General features: G+C 40.2%; 1 protein-coding gene across 1 annotated transcript in view; it reads left to right on the top strand.

The window, feature by feature from the left end:
- Window positions 1–21,110, top strand: part of LOC6546174 — a 57,570-nt gene that overhangs the window by 11,766 nt on the left and 24,694 nt on the right. The window contains exon 2 of the mRNA XM_001973539.3: window positions 20,334–21,088. Within this exon, the coding sequence (XP_001973575.2) occupies window positions 20,954–21,088 (135 nt within the window). The 5' untranslated portion in view covers window positions 20,334–20,953. The remainder of the gene's footprint in view (window positions 1–20,333; window positions 21,089–21,110) is intronic.

Raw genomic sequence — 21,110 nt, 5'->3', positions numbered from 1 at the left:
AATTATGAATTAAGCACAAATTGCAATTAGGGTCAAGTCTGAGTTGTCGCTGCTGCTTGATCTGCTTATAGAGAAAATCCCCACTTTAAATTACCAAAACGGAAACGGATTAATTTCGAGCAATTTAGCCATGCAATTAACCAGCGGGATGATGATGCCGATGCTGCAAGTTTACGTTTTGAAGCGCCAGCAAATGATTCTCGATTTTGCAACTTCCACGTCCACAAATTCTCAGCCTGAGTTGCAAGCTCATGATTTTGCGGCTTGTTCGGGGCCTTGGCCATAACTGCAAGTTTGAGAGTGCAACACGCTGCGATTTTGCCTGGCATGCTGTTTTGTATATGCACTCGTATATTTGGGGACTCAATGGTTGTGAATGAAATATGGGAATCGGCAGTGGCAAAGGTTATAAATTCGACACGGTCTGCAGCTGAAGTTCTCGGGCTAAATGCGGTAAATCTTGGGCACGAATATAAAATGAATTTTACGACTATTGGTAGTTCAGATGCGAATTTATCTGGCGCTTTTCAGAAATGCATGTATAAAGGTGTTTTTTAGTAATCATTCAGCTGGGTAACTTTTATAAAACAAATATCAGCAGACTAAGAAATTTTCATAATCTTAGGCGTTGAAACAAATCTTTAAACACATCTTTAAAAACTTATCGAATCCGTCCATACTCGTAGCTAAAGTTTAAACTTCTTGCATACTTTCCATGGAAATGATAGACCAAACAAGCACCAATTCATTTTCCAGTATCGCTAGCTCGCTTTTTTCCGTCTTGTTATGATCACTTTCGCTGGCAAGAAAAACTATCAAAACAAACGAAATAAATAAGGCGGCAATAAAAGCGATAAAATAAAAATAAGATATGTAAAAATCCCAAAAACGCTTTGGGGCCCAAGTACTGGACCTCTAGCCGCCCGCCCCGTACAGCTCGACCACGCCCACTCGACGTTTGGCGATTTGATCAAAATGCGCATAAATTTGTGGCCTGCGCTGTTGTGTTTGTGCCTCTGTGTGTATGTGTGTGTGTGATTTCTGCCAAGTGAGACGTCCGTGGCGCCCACTGTCCATGCGGGTGGTCGACTGTGGAAAATTGGAGAAAAGGCCATTTGCATCTTTCTCTCCGGCTTGCAAGTGTGTAGATCTTTGTACACCGGCAGAAATTTGGAGGTACGTGAGACTCTCTTAATTGAAGAGTCTTCTTCTCGAATATAAATGCTCAATTCAAAAATATGTTTAGCAATTAGGTCAATTATTGCTGCAATAAATTACAAATGTAAAAATACAATTAGGTAATTAAGTTCCACATATATTTTTATTTTTGTCATAAATGTCACACGACTTAAAATAATATTTTTGACCTACAGCACTATACTGAAACTCTATTTTTTCTGTGCATCTATGTGATTGGCTTCGAATTCTAAAACATGAAATTTGCATTTAATTGAGCAAGTTTGCCCGAGTCAAGCGGGGGATACGAGAAAAGTTGAGGTGCAACAAAGTGTATTTATTCTGCTTTGAAGCGAGTGACAAGAAAATCTCGTTTCCTTTGAGCCTGAGAAACGCAGCAGATGAGATTTGGCTGACATCAATCAGCCGGAGATCTTTGCATTTTGTCTGTTTTTCTTTTTTGGGGGCCGGTGTTTGTTTGTTATTTTATCTGCGACACGATGACGTTTTCAAAGACCAAAAACTAAAAAACAAAAAACAAAAAACTAAAAAATCCGATGAGTGAAAGTACATTCGTATGTGGCGCTGCAGTTGTTGTCATTTCATTTCATTTCATTTCTTTTGGCCGGGCCGTAATGTGTGTAAAGTTTGCAACCGTCGACAGACGACTTCTCATGGCTGTTTGTGTTTGTTTCTTTGGCCTTTGATTGTCTGGCGATAGCCAATAGAGATTTTCATTTGTCAGTCAAAACAGCCACGGCGAAACAAAAGCCGACTCCGAAACCAAAAACTGCGACAGACGAAAGACGAGACGCGTCTGTCAATGACACAGATAGAGAGTTTAAATCTTCGAAGACCGCGAGCATGATGTGTACTTGTTGCACTGGGTCTGATTAGACTTTTTTGATGTTCGAGTATCTGCTTTTCACTTTCCCTCTCGCTGGCCTCTCGTTTCTTCTTCGGTTTCTTCTGCGTCATCGAGAGATTTCCAATTCTCCAATCGGGGGGCACGTGCTCAGCCGCTGGGTGAAGACTGTCTGCCGGATTCTTCCAAAACGCTGTTGATTAAGGGCTCCGATTACGAGATCGTTTTTTGACCGGAAGTGCACTTGCCTGTGCATCACAGCATCCAAGAGTACGCGTGAAATATGTGGATACCTAGTAGGTTTCGGGTATTTCAGACTACGACCGTCATCGGAATCCCAGGAAGTTCTTAATAGTATAGTCTCGCATTTCAGCCAGACTATATTATTTATATAATTATAGTTATATATTGTTATTATATTAATAAGTTATTATATTCTTTCTAAAGTAATTTTATTTCCGATAAAACATGCATGGCAAAATAAAAGCTTTACGTTTTAGCAACAACTTTAAACATCTCATTGCCGTTATCAAATTTCTTAATTGAAAATTAAACTCTCAGGGTTTTGTAATATGTGAATCGCATTCAATCGCATTGGTATTCCATAAAAGTTTATAAATACATTTTTTTTAAATGTTTCAAGTTAGAACGGATAGAGCTTTAATATAAAATAATTAGTAAATTCACCTGTTAAATTCTGACCAGATTCTTAAACCCCTTTTTTACGGAAGAGTTTTTCCTTTTGGCCAGCAGCAGTCAAGCTCCGTTGAACCGCTGGGCATAAAACAATGACCTCAGTAAATTCGTTTTTAATGATTCCGAAACTTGTCCTTCAAAATTAATTACGCCCTTTACTTTACCAAGAGTATATATGCACATACATAGATATATAGTGCACGTACCTTGCCCAAGTGAACTTTGCTCTGAAGGCATGAACTTTACACTCTGCGCATTAATCTCGGCTAGGCTCAGCTGCGCCGACTAATTATGCTAGCAATCTTTTAATTATGGTCCAACAATTTCGGAAAATGAAACAAAAGCGACCCACAAAAGATTTGTTAGTATTTTCCAGCAGTCTTCTACCACTCATTACCAACGATTCTTGTCACTAATCACGATGCTGATGTCTGAAGAACCAAATTAAAAAGAGACACTAGTTCTAAAAAAAAAGCAGCTAAAAAAACATCAACAAATGTAACTGGGTCAAGTTGTTGTTGCCTGGGCTGCCGTTGAAAAATACAAAATAATTGTGGAAAATCTCAAGATCTTTTTATCTGCGGTTTTATTTCGTTGTCTTTCGGTTTGTTTAGTTTTCGTACGTTTAATGCCCTGGTGGATGGTCGGATCGACGAACTGGGGAACTGGGCCGAGTTTCAATTAAGTTTTCAGCCCGGAGCCAAACACACGCCCCCAGCAATAAGTCTTCAGATGGGGTTTTCCCATCCCATCCCGTACACGTTTCGTACACCTTACGCACTTGATAAGCGCGGAGAAAGGCTTGAGAACTCTGAGAGTGGCCAATTAAGGTGTATTAGGCTATTAGAGGTAATCAGCCTTGCTGGTAATTACCTTTTCACAATTATTCTAATGAATTCAGGGGGTGTTTCCGCTTTTGGTTATGATGATTGAAAGGTTCTGACTGGTGTTCTCTACCTCACTTGTGGGGGAGTGTTGTAAAAATTCTTTGTGCGTTTTTATTTTGACAAATGACCTAAATCTTAAATTAAATTTGAAAGAATTATCTAATGATCTTTATGCTTCTTAATGTTGTCATTAACAATACTGCACGTTTGGGAATATTAAAATATTGGTGTGAATTTATTTGTTGAATATTTGTAAAAATTCTTTGTGCGTTTTTATTTTGACAAATGACCTAAATCTTAAATTAAATTTGAAATAATTATTTAATGATCTTTATGCTATTAATATCCCAAGCCAGGAATATTAAAATATTGCTGTGAATTTATTTGTTGAATATTTGTTGAAATTCTTTTTAATTTTTTATTTTGACAAATGACCTATATCTTAAATTAAATTTGAAAGAATTATTTTATGATCTTTATGCTTCTTAATGTTGCTGGCTTGGGAATATTAAAATATTGGTGTAAATTTATTTGTTAAATATTTGAAGACACGTCTTTGCTACCGCGATCAGATTGCATTGCATTGCTTGTTTGCCTAGAAATACGAAAATACTGTTGATAAATGATGCCCATTTCCGTCTCCCACCTCACGCCCCTGTAATTATCGTAATTATCGCCGCCAAAATAATCGATGAAAATGGGGAAAGGTGACTTCGTGCGATCCATCCATCCAGCGGTCCATTGCCCAACTGGACGGGAGTCAATAAAAATAATTTCGCGAAAGTTGTCGCACAATATGGTCGCGCGTTGAGTGTTTACTTCATTTTCATTAAGTTGTATTTTTAAGTTTTATTTTCTCCATTTTTATTAGATTGTAATGCCTAATGCTGCCGCTGGCTGCAGTGCCGCAAGTTGCCAGTCGCCACATTTCGCAGCCATAATTCAACTAATTAAATGCACATGAAAAATTCAGCACTCGAACAGGCCAACTTGACAAATGGTATTAAGTTTTTAGCCGCGGGGAGGGGGCATATCAAATGCCAAGCCAAAAACCTCGGGATGAAACGCACTGAGAAATGTTTCAATTTGAAATGCACAACGAATTAATGCATTTTTTAGAGATTGGAGATTGGAGATAGTTTGAATTAGTCATGGGAAAACAACAGGCGAGAGTTGGCATAGGTCAAGTTGGATAATATATAAGTAATATTATTTGAATCTGGGTTTTATGAAAACTGCCACCTAATACATACTTCCCTGAGTACTACAATCTACTTTATATAGCCTCAAGCTATAAACCTCTGAAACCCCAGTTTCTCTTAACTTAGGATTACGATTTCCCCACATGCCTAAGCTTTATCTAATCCCAGCGACCAATTACCGGATTATTGTTAAACCTCTGGATCTTCGCTGGCCACTTAGGGGAATTAACCAGATTAGCCATGGCTGGGACCACATGTGCTCCCAGCTTGTTAATGGCGGCCAGAGACGTCGGATCGAGAAATGGTTTTCCCAATCAATTAGCTCTGACCTCCAAGTGCCCTTCGGACCTGCGCTCGCTGCGGGAGGTTTTCCATTTTCCCTTTCTTTCTGCGCCCCGAAACCCATTGATCATTTTCTATGGATTGGCCGCGATCGCCGACACGATATTGCCCTAGGTTTCGGCTACCGTTCCGACTGGCCACAGACCCAAGACCCAAGACCCAAAACCCAAGCCGAAACAAAATCCAAGCCCAAAACAACCTGGTCAACAGCAGGCAACTTGCAACTTGGGCGCAACTTTCACTAATTTTCAATGCGAGCAAACTTGATCGGTGAATTGCGGCAGCAGGACGCACTTCGTTTAATATCTCTCACCCATTCTCAGTCCCACCTGAGTTTGATTTGATTTTCCAGTTCGCCCAAATGCCCAATCAATTGGACACTTTTCCACTTTATTTTCCACACTAATTGGAAGGCACACGCGGGACTTCAGAATGCTTCCCAGTTTCGTGCCGATTTCGTACCAATTTTGATACTCTTAATGGAAAACCATTCATATGAAAATATAATAACAGGGCAATCAAGCGAAAAATTACATTCCTTTTTATGTGAAATTAAATTAAAGCTTGTATTTCAATGAGTAGTTGAAAGTGGATCATAAATATTTAATAATCAATGTGAAATACTTATTTGTAATTGAAGCGATTTGAGATAATATGATCTATTTTGCTTGCCAATTTTTTGGTTTGCCAATTTTGTAGCCAATTTAAATATTTCAAGATATTAGGACAGTTTACTTGCTTGCAAGGGCAAGGTTCTGCATTAATTAATAAACAATTTTGTGGTCAGTCTTTTCTTGGTAGTACAGCTTCCCAAGAAGAATCATTTACTCGACTGAAAACTCGAACTGCAATTTCCTTTCTGGCCTTCCGCTCTAACCGAATTGTTAGCGTTTTATGCGTGAAAATATATATTTGAAATGTCGGCTGCTGTGCCATAATTATATTATAAAATGGGCATGGGCCCATCTAGACTTGTTTTCGCCCCTGGCTAATTTGCAATGTTGGCCAAATCTGTTGGCGTTTTATTTTCATTTAATTACTGGTGGCGCAGCCGTCGCAACTCTTGCTGCATTAATTGGCTTGTTTTGCTTAATAATGATTATTGGTTTTTATGACTCTTTGATTATGCGATGATGCATCGAAAAAAGCGAGTCTGCGAGGAAAGTCTCTGCAGTGGCTCTTGTTTTTTCCACAGTTTTGTGTTTTATTTCGTTTTCCGCCGGCTCTTTGGCGAGGTGTTGAGCATTTTGTTGGAGTTGATGGCTTGTCAGTCAGGCAACTCAACTGCCGGACTGACAGACATTGTCGGTCTGTTTTAAAACGCCGGACCGTTTCTATGTCTGCTTATGCTGGTTGCTGGTTGCTGGTTGCTGGTGTGCTGCTGTCTTAATTATGTAATGTGCGCTTTTGAAGACAATTTAAATGGCCGCCAGTTGTGGAAAACAAACACGAACCTCGGTGGCCCAGAAACGCCTGGAAAACGGGGAAAACTGATTGGGAAGTCGACCATTCAGATGCTCTTAGGCGACGAGCTTGAGAACCTATGCAACGCATAGGTATCAATCGGTTTGTACTTTGTTGGTTGATATTAAGATGATTGGAAATGAATGACCGGATTAAATAACGCATCCCAAGTATGATTAAACGGACTAAAAACAGAACGACATCATATAGACCGCGGGATACACTATACCTTGCCCTACTGCGAGTATATAGGGTATGGTGCATAATCATATGCACTTGATCGGCGGAGAGCGTGTGAGCGAGATGGAGCGCCAAAATGTGCAACTCAAGTGGACAGCCAAGTGGACAGCGAATTATGAATGATGACGCAATGCGGTCTCATCGATGGAGCTGGAAAAACCGCGGCACCGTTGGACTGGGACGGACCCAACCTGCCAGCTGCTCCTGGCTGAAGCTCTTGACCCCGTTTCATGCGGCATGATGACTGCTGAGAAAAACCAAAATAAAGCCGAATATATCAAAATCTCGAAACGCTTCAGAAACTTTTAGACGCCCCCGAAACTTGCGTTGCATTTTAATTGCTCTGCGATTAAGCGGCAATTACATAAAATTAAAAACAAAAGTTGATTTCGAACTCAATGATTACGGCAGCGGCAGTGCAAAGAAGAAGAGCTCAATGCCCAAGAGGAAAGTGAAAAAGAGCGAAGAAAGCTGCAAAAGAAAAAGAAGCGAAAAAGAAGAAAAACGATTAGTTACATTCGCTTAGCAAAATGTTGAATAATTGCTTACAATTATAATAATTCAACTAAATACCTGCGCGGGCGGTTGCATCAGCCCAATTTGCACCACTAACCCACCGAGAGCCACCGAGGAACCACCGGGGAACCACCGCACCACTTCAGCACGCAAGTCTCTACACACTTGGCTGGGTAATTTATGTCATGATTCCGCACATAAATTCCAAAGGAATTTTCCTATAAATTACACGGGCTTTCCCTGTCGCCCAACAATTCGTTGTTTTAATTTAGCAAAAATGTCAGCGCATTTGTTGTTATAGTGTGTGTTTTCTTCTCATTTCCCTGCAACATCATTACGAAATGTGACTTTTCTATTCGGTCTTATTTTCCCCTGCCGCCCAGCGTAAAGTCGGATGGGGCCAAAGATCCCAGTGACATTTCCACAGGCAGGAAGGCCTCCTCTTGAGAAAAAATACATTTTGGCATGCGCTGACACGAAGAAAACATTACAAATTCTTTGGGGCCAGAAGGAAAATTGTGAGGGCGCGGCTTCTTGCCGTGCTGCATCAATAAATTTAGCTCATAACGCTGAGTGACAGTAATGTGTCATCAGCGGGTGGAAATAGTTTCTAACGAAGTGGGAGTTTTCCTCCTCAGCAGTGTTCGTGCATTTCCACGGAGTGGGAAATGAGTTTGTCGCGCCGACGAGGTGGCACATCCATTTGATCTGATTTACACGGACTTAGCTCTGGATATAAGCGGCTAACCACACTGATTTACTCGGCATAAATATTTATCTGGGCAGGGGTGCCATTCAATTATGGAGCTATGTCATCATCTACTTTATTGTGCATAGATATTTTATTTAAAAACATGAGTGAATATAAAATCCTCTGGGCTAGCTTAATATTATTATTATTTTTTAAATCGTATTTGATATGGGAAAGCTATTTATTTAGCTTATTCATATGGGAATGAAATATATCTTTATAACCAAATTACATTTGGTCACTTTAGGTCACCCCCTCCCACATTTTGAAATGCCATTTCCGAATGGCATCCTCAAAAGCTCACGAAAATGATTTTTCATTTCGCCTCGTTATAGCCGCAACTAAAAATCCAGACGTTAACCTGTTCGGGTTGGGCGCCAACTAATGAAATCATCAACCTGTGGCCACACAATCCATCAAATTTAAGTCCAGAAAGCGGCAGGGGCCAAAGTGTTAAACAATTTTCCGCACACACAATCGAAACGCAGTTTTCGAACTCGAGATGCAAATGAAGTTTTCGACTTATGCCGGGTCTCGTTTTTTGGCTTTTCGTTAGGCTTGCAGCCAGAGTCTCGCCTGTGCGCATAATTTAAAATAATGACGGCACATGAAACTTAATGCGTCTGAACCGAAAGAGATCGATCTGCAGGCAGGTGGATCAAATGGAGCCCGAGCCCAGGCTGATGAATCGAAGAGGCACACTCGCAAATGCTTGGACACGTTTGGAGTGTAAGGTGTGTAGCAGGTGTCACTCTCACTTTTTGTTCGGTGGTGCTAGCCTACATACATAACAATTAGCCAACGGAGCGAATGGCCAAACTCACACGCAATTATGGCATCCTTGCCGTATCGACGAGTTGTGATCAGTGATCGCTGATCAACACTGCCACTGCCACTGCCACTGTCTCCTTACATTTTTCTGTCGCCTTTTTGTCACTTTCCTTTTGCAATGCAAATTTCTCGTGCCGACTATTAATTGCTAATGGGATTCAACAGCCAAAAAATAAAGGAGAAATAACCGTTGAGAGCAAGACCAACACCAAGAAAAAACCAGCCATAAATATCGTCAACCAAATGCGGCAACCTGGCTTTAATATCCCCCAGTCCATCCCATCTCCTCCAGTCACCTGAATTTTCCTTCTCCTGCCCACGAAGATCGCTGCTCATTCACAGTAGGCAGTTTTCAGCTACCGCGGCTTATATGCAGATTTCGAGGAAAGTTTCTCTGGTGGAAAACAGCACCAGGGTTCGCAAATCCTGTTTTAGGATTTTTATGAGCCAAAGCTTTATGAGCGACTGAATTTATGAATATTTACAGACCTTAAACATGGATGCACTGATCACAAATCACGCAAATGATTGCTATGCATATTTACGAGTTTAAATGAATTTGACACAGTTTTTCTAAAATTGTTTTTGGATCGAGTGAAAGAAAGCAGTAGAGAATATCCACTACCTTCAGTTCAAAAGCACCGAAATTAAAATATTTGCCCAGAATTAAGCAGTTATTATTACTCTCCCATTTATGTACACCAATACAATAAATATGACAGAAATCTGAAATGAAATCATAGTTATTTATGGTTTTTTAAATGGAATACAAATTTGCATGGCCGTGAATGATCTGCTAGTGGCAGTCGGGTCCAAACAATTTGTCCTGGGGCACTGAAAATAAAACTTTCTTTGCTCAGAGTGGAGTTACCCCTCCTCCGACTTATCCCCCGAAACATCCAAAGTGTCTATAACTCCCTCTTTTTGGGCTTATCGGCGATCTTTAGACGTTGGCACGTTTCGTTCGTTGCCTTGGCTTCAGTTGTTATTGTTGCTATTGTTGTTACTGTTGCTGTTGACGTGTTGCCAAATGACCATATTCAAGCTTTTATTGTGGCTCGTATTAGATTGCCATGGCCAATGCATAAATCTGTTATTGAATGCGAGCCCGAATTGGCATCGGAATCCGATCGAGAGCGTTTCCAAGAAAGCCAGTGTGAGGTCAAAAAAAAAAGACATTTGACTCTGGACAAGCGTTTCGTCTTTATGCATTCTTAGTGGCAAATATTTTGAAAAATACACAGTGATTTCGAGTTCAAGCACTAGCTTCCGTTTTTAACCTCTTCTCATTTATTAAAAAATTAGTTAAAATTAAACAAAGCCATTTCTAAGTATTACTATTTCATGCTTCTTTGATTTTGATAGTATCTTTACTTCTAAATACTGCTAAATTAAATGCGAAAGGGAAAGTGCTTAATTATCATACCATATACCGAAACTGGGTCTGTAAACATAGCGATTGAATAGCCAGCAATGACTGCCTATTATTGAAATAACAAGTTTCTAATGAACTAAGGACCATCAAGAGCACCAACTATTGGAGCTCGAAATGCCGCCAATTACCAGCTGAAGTGGATGTGCCAAAAAGCACCTACTTGCATATTTCATTTTCGCATACCTTTCATAGAGTGGAAAGTTCTGGCCCGCGGTGAGTCACTAAGATCCAATGAGACACGGTTCCAGCGCTTGAAAGTCCACAGCATAAGTCCGCATAAATCTCCTATCGCAACAGTGCTGCCTCTCGTTCTAATAAGCCAAACAATAAATCATCATCGAGGCTTATATTTTTAGCAGATTTCTTAGCCAAAACTGTGCTGACTCACGATCCCTGAAGAGCTCCAGGCTCCGTACATACATACACATGTACAAGTATGTACCCAACCATGGGATCCCATTCCCAGACTGGAACGGCGCTTCGCTTTGGGCCCTCGTCGCGTCTCTTTTTGGCTTTCCTGTTGTTCTTCTTAAGCTAACAAATTCTGGCATGGTCCAAAAAAAGGGAGTTGGGGCCTTGGGGCACTTCAGAGGGGGCAGGGGCGGCAGGGCTAAAAAACAGGCTTGGGCACATTGCTGGACATCACGCAAGGAGGCACCGAGTGGCTGCAGATCGGTGGCATTGCTATCGGAATCGGCGGTGGGAGAAAGTCTCCACGAAGGGCGGCAGAGAATCTCCAGATCTGTTACTTTGTTCCCAAATGCACTCGAAAAAATATATACCTACAATGTAATTGATAAGTCCGAGAAATTAATTATGGCTGAGAAAAAAGCAGAATCTCCAAGAACATATGTTTGTTAAATTTGTTAAATATTGTACTTTGTAATATTTATAGGTCTGAATTGAGGATATTATATTTAATATTTATATTTCTTACTGAATTTCAATTCCAATTGCTAAGACTGCAAATTGCTTCAAATTAAATAAATTCGTTGTCATGAAGTATAGAAATTATGGTTTTTATAAATATGAGTACATCTTGTTCTTTTATTTTATTCTTAGGAACGTGTTGCCAAATACAAGCCATATTTTTGAAGAGTGCCCTTCGGCCAGCTGCCAAGACACACGAAATTCTGTTTTCCAAGTAGCCCAGCAACGAAATTTGTTATATGACTTACATTAGTGGGTGCATGTCCCCCATTTTCCCCCTTCGCTAAAGGTTTGGGTATTTTTTATTTCGCCGCCATTGTTTGGCAAACGGGCAGCCACATTTGCAGCAGCAGCAGCGGAATTGACATTTCCTTTTACAACATCCAACAAGCTCTGCAGAATGAAAACGATAAATCAGCAGCAACAGCGGCGAGCGTTTTCCATGTGATTGCCACGCTTGAAGGACTTTTCTCGTGGAAAGCGCCAACAAAAACTTAAGCAAAAATCAAAACAACAAAGGCGAAAATGAATTTGTTGCTTTTCTTGTTGGCCACTGCTGTTAACAGCATTTGTTGCAGTTGTTTTTTATGAACTAGGTTACTATGTTTGTTGAGTAATTGAGTATGGTTTTTTCGCACACACGAATGTGTCCATTGTTGTTTTTCTTTTTATCGTTGTCGATTAGGAAGCTGCCTCACATGCAACATGCTTTTTTATTTCTTGGCAGGAAGCCAGAGATTTTAGGGGCGGTGGGGTTGGTTTTCGGTCTTTTGTAAGTTACGCTGCAAAATAGCTTTATCCTTATAGGGCACATCGCCATATGCTCTGCGGAAATAATTTATTGCATTAATTAAAAGTTCAACAAAGCAATTCAAAGCAATATCCGTATTATTTTGTATTGCCAATAAAAACTAAAATACAAATTATGTGTATGGAAAACATATGGAATATTTGGTGAAAGATTCCTTTCCAAATCTTAAGCTAAATCACTAACTGAAATATATTTAAAAGCAAAAACGATTTGCAGGCCAACCGCTTGACCTACCTTATGCTTCCTAGTCCACTTCTCACTTCGTTTATCTCTTTCCGTTCGAATTCGATTTCCCACTCCTTGCTTCCTTCTCTTCAGTCACGTTCCAGCTTCTCGTTTTATTCGTCACTATCCCCGCAGCCTGCACTCTTTTGACTGTCTGTGCTGTGATCTAATTACTGTATTTGCTGTCCGTTTTGACTGCTGTCTGCTACTTTCCCCACCACCCCCTCGCCTTTGAAAAGCCTGTTTAATTTCGTCGTGCTCTGCTAGTGACTCCTTTTTGCGACCACCCCCCATCGCCTCCCCGATCCCATCATCATCCGCATCATCATCGCAACTAACCAGCTCCAACTGTCTCTTGGACTCTTTGGGGTTTGTGTTTCAATTTGGCGCATTTGCTTTTAGTTTCTGATCGAACAACAAACCTACGGTCTGGTACATAACAAAAGTTAAGGTAAAATTTCAGTCTAGTGACGAAAGACCACAGGAACTTTTAACCCTGAAAGTGATTTTTATTTCTTTAGCTTGTATAAATACTACGAGTGTTATATATAATATTAAATAAATATATTTTATATAATAAAATATAAAATATGTAAATATATATTATATATAATAAAATATTATATATACTAAAAATAATATGTGTTGGAATTAATTCGTAGCGTTTTACAAAAGATGGCGCTAGCCAACTATTCATATATATTATATATAATTTATTATATATTTAAAAACCCTTATCAGTTGGCTGACATTTGATTATGACATCTTTTGGAGCTTCGGAAGGACTTTTTTGACATAAGAGAACAGCACGGAACATATTATTAGCGAGAGGTCCCTCCTTGTCCTGTCGCCGTGGCTTTCATTAAACGAATTTCCGTGACTGGACTATAAAAATATTGGAATTCATAAGGAAACCGTTTTTGATGGTGCTGACAATGCATGTATCAATTTTCACTTTCACGATACGAGATACACAAGTACTTATTTATATAAGGGGTGTATATTGGCCAAGTCAACAAAAAAAAGAAATCCTTGTACGTGAGGTTTGGCTTCGAGGTCACGTAGGAAACATCTGCAACATCTTAAGTACCAGAAATTTCACCTCCGCTGCTGTAAGCCAAAGATTGAGATCCCAAGCTTAACAAAAATAATAAACATTTTCAAGATAAACAACAACCACAACAGAAATGGGCTTTTTGTAAAGCTTTCGGGGAATATCTCTTCGATTTAAGTATTATTTATTAATTATTATTCAAACAGTGTAAGCCGATCTTTGCGATCTTTTATTTCGTGTTGCGTGGATTTTGCAATTCGAGATGAAAGTTTGTCGCATGCATTACCGAGATTACATCACAGCCGGCGAAAGAGTTGGATATACAGGTAAAGAAAGAGAGGGAGTGGACTTTTGAGGGGGAGTTACATTCCCAACTGAGGCAGTCAGTCATTCAGTCAGTTCAGTTGGTCAAACATGTTTACATAAAGCTAAATATAGACACGGACAAATGTACAAACAGGACGAACAAACATTTTGCTCTAGAGCAGGATAGCACCCATACTGGCGGAGTGAAAGAGACGGCCTGATAGAAAGAGCCCGACTTAGATGGACAGCCAGTCAAATGGTCTTGTTAATTTCCATTTTTCTATGCAAATTCCAACTTCCTCGACTCACTACGAAAATGGCAATAAATGCAGCGGGTTGCAGAAAAAATTAAAAAAAATACAAATTTGACTTGCCATAAAAATTGAAATCCAAAATGTGGCAGCAGAAAATGGGGAAGGGGCGCGGGGCAGGCGGCGATGGGACAGTGGGCGTCTGTTAGGCAACCTCTGTGGGGGCATGGAAAATGGGGAAAATGGGGAAAATGGAAAATATGCCACAGCCACATGACACACAGACGCAGTCGGAGAAAAGTCAACGTGCAAAAATAACAAACAACTGTCAAATGTCTGACAAACGAGACAGGGAAAAAGACAAAACTTGCCCACAACCACCGGCAATAAACGCAGAAAACTCAGGGAAGACTGCATTTTGTGGCCCAGGATTAATGGGAAGCCAACCGAATCCCAAATGCCGATCAAATTGCACCCAGAGCGTGGCGGCTATCCAATATCAGCTGCCAGAAGGAGTTTAATTAGTTTGGTACCCATATATTTATATAGTTTACAAAAAAAATTTGTTCACTGTGTTTGAAAAACTAAATAACTGTGATCCTAAAAACCAACTTAAATATTACTTAAAGTTGTAGTATGCGAAGCTTAATTAAAACAAAAAAGGAATTTTTCTTTTATGAATTAAATAGCTAAAAAAAAATTTGTTCACTGTGTTTGAAAGACTAAATAACTGTGATTCTAAAAACCAACTTATATATTACTTAAAGTTGTAGTATACAAAGCTTAATTAAATCGAAGAAGGAATTTTTCTTTTATGAATTAATAATAACTTAGAATATAAAAATGTCGCATTTCCAAAAAATATTTTAGTAATTGATTAAAAAAACGATCTCACACTTTTTTATGATTTTTTAAGAATAAAATTAAGTTGTTTTAAATAATACTAGCAGTAAAACTTTTAAAACCCAAAAAAATACTATTAATTTAGAAGTTATTAATAAAGAAGTACCCAAAACTTCCGTTTAAATTTAAAGCCAAAGAGTGTGTTGTAATTAAATTCACACCAAGCAATGAAACGACAATACAGGCATTAAGCGGCTTTGATATTCCCAGCAGCGAGCAAATAAATAAATCTAACCATCATAACTTTACTCAGGGTGTTAAGCAATTTCAGTTGATTTTATTACTTTTTGCGCTTTCCTTTCGGCTTTTTATATGCAGGCTGTTGTGTGTTTGCTTTCACGCGGCAAGCTTCAAGTCAAACTGAAGCTCCATCAGGCGGCGCAATCAATGCGAATGCTCCAGGGGCTTTGTGGGCCAGCGGGAAGGGCAGGGGGCAGGGGCAGGGGGAGCGGTACGGAGAAGCAGAAGCGGCAAGTATGCAGACGCAGACTGGCGAAAGAATGCTGAAATTGAAGATGCGATGCACTGGATGCTTGCATAACGAATCTCGAGAGTGGAGTGCTTATTGTACTGTGGTGTTATCAATGGTTAGTGTTAGCGGCTTCTGTTGACAATCGAGCCAAGTCGGGTATTATAGCTGGGTCATCCAATTGGGATATGAAAAAGAAGTCAGGGATTTTATGCATTTTGAAAGTATTAAAGGTATTATAACTAATATCCGCCAATATATTGTTAACCTCCACGAGCAACATTTTCGTACTTAATTGCAACATAACTGCAACATAATCCTAAAAAAAATCATTACATTTAATGGCTAATTCAATGCACCTAATGGAATACATTATCTTATAAGAAACGTATGCCGGGCTTAAGTAATAAATGTAATTTATTGCTCATTACAATAAACCGAAACAATTTGATTCTATTCAATAGTTATTGAATCGTTATCTAAAAGTACCACAGTAAAAATGTTATCTTGATATAAAAAAATTTTGCAATGTAATTGGAAAACATTTTGAGAAACATCTTATAGAGTATTAGACTGACAAGCCTTTCTATATTAAAATGCCTGGTGTTATTGCATCGTCTGCCGCAGTGTCTCCGCCTGGCAGACATTTTTTCCGGCTACAGCTCCGCCTCCGTCTCCGTCTCCAACTCCGTCTCCAGTCCCATCTCCGCCGGCAATCTGCATCTTCCGTCGTGGTCTGGACCACTGTTCCACGTCTATGAGATGGCATCCCGTGAGGAGCACATGGGCATGTCATTTCTTGGCTGCGCCGAGCATCTTTGGCATTTCTCAAATTTGCTTTTGTCTTTGGATTGGTATTTCCCCACAATCCTCAACTTGGGTTTGTGTTCCTCATTTTACTTTTTGCTGCTTTTGATTTATAATTATTCATTGGTTTTTGCTGCTCCCTCGTCAGTTGGCAAACGCAAATGATATTCACATCACGTATACGACTAGTGGGCTCAATGATAATGGTCATACAGTTATTTCAGATTGGGGGAAGAAAAATCCTTATAATGCGGTAGCAAAACAATAAAAAGAAAATCTTGCTAAAACGCCTTAAATATTTTCTTTTTTTCTTTACTTCATTTGAATATTCTTATACATCATTATGCCCTCTAGGACCTTTGAAGGACTACCAAACTATTAATTTTGATTGCCTTACCATTAGGATTCTTCACTTAACTTCCCTGCCCACAAATGCAGCTCATTACTTGGATAAAAACGCGCCTGTCAAAATTGAATAGGGAAATGCCTCGTTGGCGCAGAAGAGATATAAACCAGGCAAAAAGAAAAGAAACACAATGGCAGTTGGTCTATTAGCGGAGCGCAAGCTGCCGCCGCATAATGAAAGCGAAAATTTAAATTTTTGATACAATTTGCAATTTTTCCGCGCTGCTTTTATGCCCCCAAACCTCCCCAACCACCCACTCCATTCGCAGCCCCACTCCGTCATTCAGCGATCTCCTTCAGTTTCTTGCACTTCTCTGCCACAGTTTTCAGTTTTCAGTTTCCAAGTTGCCCACTAGCGGCGCAGCAGTCGACAAGTCGACAAAGAAAACAATTCATCATGTTGTACATGGAGGAACCTTTTGGTTTGGTTTTCCTCGGCGCTGGAGCCCCGGCTTCAATTTATGCGGCGCTTAAATCGATTGCTTTGCCACATTGCGGCAATTGGATCGCCACCCCTGCTCCTCGTTTCTTCCACCAAACCTGCGAAGTCGTTGTCGTTGAACCGTAAAACTGAAATATGAAGCGGTACAAAGGGGGGTTTTTGGGTGATGTGCTTTGCGGGTGGATCGGATCGGTTTGGATGGAGTGCCAACATCGCCTGGCATCGCGTTGAGTGACCACGGACCACGAACCACGAACCGCGGAACAGGCTCTTGCTTCATTAAGCTATTCATCCATCCATCCATCCATCCAACCATCCAGTCAGCCATTCAGTGGTCCCCAGTTCGATCCACTCTTTGCGATCGTATTGTTTTATTTCACTCTTAAATTTGCGCTAACTAGATATCGCAATTGAAAGTAAGCTGTCAAATATAATCGACGGGGGTGTATGTCGTTTGTAGGTGTAGGTGAGCGGCGGCATAAAGCCTCATTATAATGAAGAAAAGGATTCCAATCCAGCGATCCAGTGATGACGGTTACCCGTCGTAAAAAATGTTGCAGGCATTTCATTTAAGATGGCAACATACGAGGAAGTGTTAATCCCTGGAAGACTTTTGCCCGACTATCAGATACCCGTTACTCAGCTAGTGGAGGAGCAAACGAGATAATTCAACATTTTCGTGACAGCTGGAAGTTTACCAGACTAATAACAAATTACAAGAAATATCAAAACATTTTTCAAAAGTGTTGGCCTGGCAGTTTTGTTCAGCTTATGGACGTTATAGTGGGCCACCTTTGGAAACAAACTTGGAATCTGCATGGGTAATCTCAACTTTCTGGCTTTTATATTTGCTGAGATCTCGAATTTCATACGAACGGACAGACAGACAATGCCAGATCGACTCGGCTAGTGATCCTGATCAAGAATATATATACTTTTAGTGTCGGAAACGCTTCCTTCCACCCGTTACATACTTTTCAACGAATCTAGTATACCCTATAAAAATAAATGAAAATCAACTATTAAAGAATGTTGATTTCTTAATACTTCAGAACTTAGATCATTCGATCTTAAACCAAACCAAACATTACGAAACCATAAAAAATCCATATAATAACGGCATTCCTAATTGTACTAATTAGCTAAATTGTTTTTCAACATAGGTTTAGCAAAGTTAAATGATTTGGCCTTGGCAAAAATGAAGATCTACCACTCAACATTTGAGTTTTCTGATTTGGCAATTTCAACGGAGTTGAAAAGGTGAAAAATGATTTATTTACTCGATTGCTTTAGAATGGTCAAGATAAAAGCTTTCATTCTGCCGGAAATTAAAGTTCAAGTTCACCACGAGAGAAGACTGCCAATTGGTAATTGAACGATTTATTTTCGTGCAATTCTGAAAACAATGACGATCCCCAATTGAAGTTCAAGGCTAAACCTCAAGGACTTGCTCAATTGTTTTGCGCATTTGGAAATGGGCTCTTGACCAAAACCCCTCGAAATCTTATTTCAACGTGGTAATGTGCAAATTTAATTACTGAATCACTGGCAAAGCCTTCAAAAGTATGAAAAATGCCCGCGGCAAGACAAATATCGAATAACCAAAAAAGAAAGGTGGGCCGAAGTCTTTAATAGCCTTGTCAAAGTGTTTACCAAAACATTCCAGTTTCAGGTGACAGGTATATGTTTGGTTTTCTATTAGATACATCAAGTCCGCAATTTACTTTTGAAAAAAACCGAAGCTGACATATTTTTCTGACTGCTTTAAATGAAAGAGCCCGAGGGCCAAAACTCCAAAGAACGTGGTAAATCTGTCGTAGATCTTTGGAGCTCAACTGCTGGTTATAATTGTTAATAATAATTTATGCAAATTTTTTTAGCACCTTTTGAGCTTGGCGGTCAGCGTTTCACCAATTCATAATGTTAGTGATTTGTAAGACAAACAAAAGACTGCCAGCGGAGTCAAAAGCTGCTGGCAAATTCTCATATTTTAGTTTATTTTCGGAATGTGGCCAGAAGAAACGTGTTTTCTAACAAAGGCCGACGCTTAATGGGTCGACAAATACAAGCCGCAATAAATAAATAATAAAAAGAAAATGCCCAAAAGGGAGGGAGTTACACACTTGATCTGTGTGGCTGGAGATCGTAAAGGTAGACGTACATTTATGTGTATATATGTATACAGAGATGTGGGCGGTGATCTCACCATTTAATTGGCCCCAAACCAAACGAATCTCGCTTTCTGGCCCTATCTTCCCCCAAAACTTTCTTGTTATGGCCGTGGCGTGCGCTCTGACCGAATTGGGAAGATGAATGGCTCCACAAACGCGGCTACGGGTACTGTTGGAAATTAAAATAAATCCCATTCGCCGATCGCCATTCGCCTTATCGTGTAATTTCATTAAATCGTAATTGTTTATGCAAATTCCGTTGGTCTGACGCACCGAAAAAAGACAGTCAACCTAATGCATTTCCACTTAATGCATTTGGACAGGGCGGAAAGCGAACGAATTAGCATGAGAATTGTGATTGACAGTCGGCGCACATGGCGTATACGCAATTATGGATGCGACTGACTATTCTGACATTTCCTAGATTTCGCATGGGCTCAAAGTCCATTAGTGAATATGACCGCCGTAGGGTTTCTCAATGAGATCTGTGGTATTGGGAACAACTGTTTTGGGCACATGACTTTTCATCGGGCCAAATAAAATCACTGCTAGATGGTTTTTAATTAACCCATTTGAGTCATCTGCCCATCCGGCAATTCGGGCAGGAAATGACTTCCAAGCGCCAACCAAGATTGAAAGGCACATTCAAATGGACACAACACACTGCAAAAACAAATGCCAAAAAATACAGTGGAGGCTCAAATAATGGGTTTAGTCCTGATGATGTAACAGAATGATTATATGCGCTTTTTCAATTCATAGGTTTCAATTGCATTAAAGTATTTCCCATATATGGAAAATAACCATTAAAACCACTACTTGTCAATAGAGAAGCATTTTTAAATACCTTTTGTGTTAGGATCTTTGTTCTATTACCCAGAATTAAAATGCTCGAGGTCCCACTGTTGGCTAAAAAACAGTTGCCAAACACGACTTACAGTTAACGATAATGATACGACTATGATGATGTGATGATGTTATTAGGAGCAGAGCCCGTTTGTCTCTCAGACAGAACGACGACAAGATTGCGATCTCGGCAGCCTGACTCCAGTTTTTAAACGTAGTATTATTTTTCTTCTCCTTTTTTCGTACACCTAATTGATTTAATAATCAAGGTTTTAAAGCGGGCTCTCCGATTTTTTCTATCGTTTCAGGTCTCCAAAAAAGTTGGCGAGTTGGCGCGTTGGCGCTCTCCGCGAGCGCCGCTCTCCGGCGAAAGAGCGGCTGTGAGACCACTTTGCTCGGCGCCGCAACTTCAGTTTGAATTCGTCGCTCGGTCGGTTCGGTTCGGTTCGGTTCGGTGCGGTTCGCAACTCGCACTCGCCTTCGAGAGTGAGAACTCACCAAGTGCCCAGTGAGTGCTGAGTGATTTAGTGCGCAGGCGTCGCGTTCGCGTTGGAGATGCTGGGATAATACAATGTTGATGTGCAAAGTTCATTCCCGAAATAAAGAGCCACAGAAGTCGAAGTCCGGTCTAAGAAGTGTGCGAAAATAAAGTGTAGCCTGGCCAAGAGCAAAACAAGAGAGATAAAAGCGATAAAACTCTGCAAATACGGGTTTCGTTCTTATCGCGTTTTCCCCCCTCTGGTATTTTTTTTGTTCGCTGCCCAAGTGCTTGACCATTAAAAGAACCTTTCACACACACACGCGCGCAGTGCCAGATCCTTAAGTCTGAACTCTTGGCGTTATTTTTAGACGGCTAACAAAAAATCTGGGAAGGCAACCAAGAAACCAAGCCGCCGAGCAACCCGCCACCAGAACGGCACCAACAGAAATGGGCACCAAGTCACCCGGTGGTCCACAGCGCTGCCGTCTGATCTTGCAGCGCTGCCTGGCCATTCAGCTGACCAAGCCCGGCCACACGCCCGAGGACTTTTGGATGTACGACTCGGGATATATGATATTTCAGGTGAGTTTCGATTGGTGCACAG

This window comes from Drosophila erecta, unplaced genomic scaffold (genome assembly GCF_003286155.1).
Source record: "Drosophila erecta strain 14021-0224.00,06,07 unplaced genomic scaffold, DereRS2 tig00000021-arrow-pilon, whole genome shotgun sequence".
NCBI classification, from domain to species: Eukaryota; Metazoa; Arthropoda; class Insecta; order Diptera; family Drosophilidae; genus Drosophila; species Drosophila erecta.
This window is presented reverse-complemented; position numbering and strand designations above follow the sequence as displayed.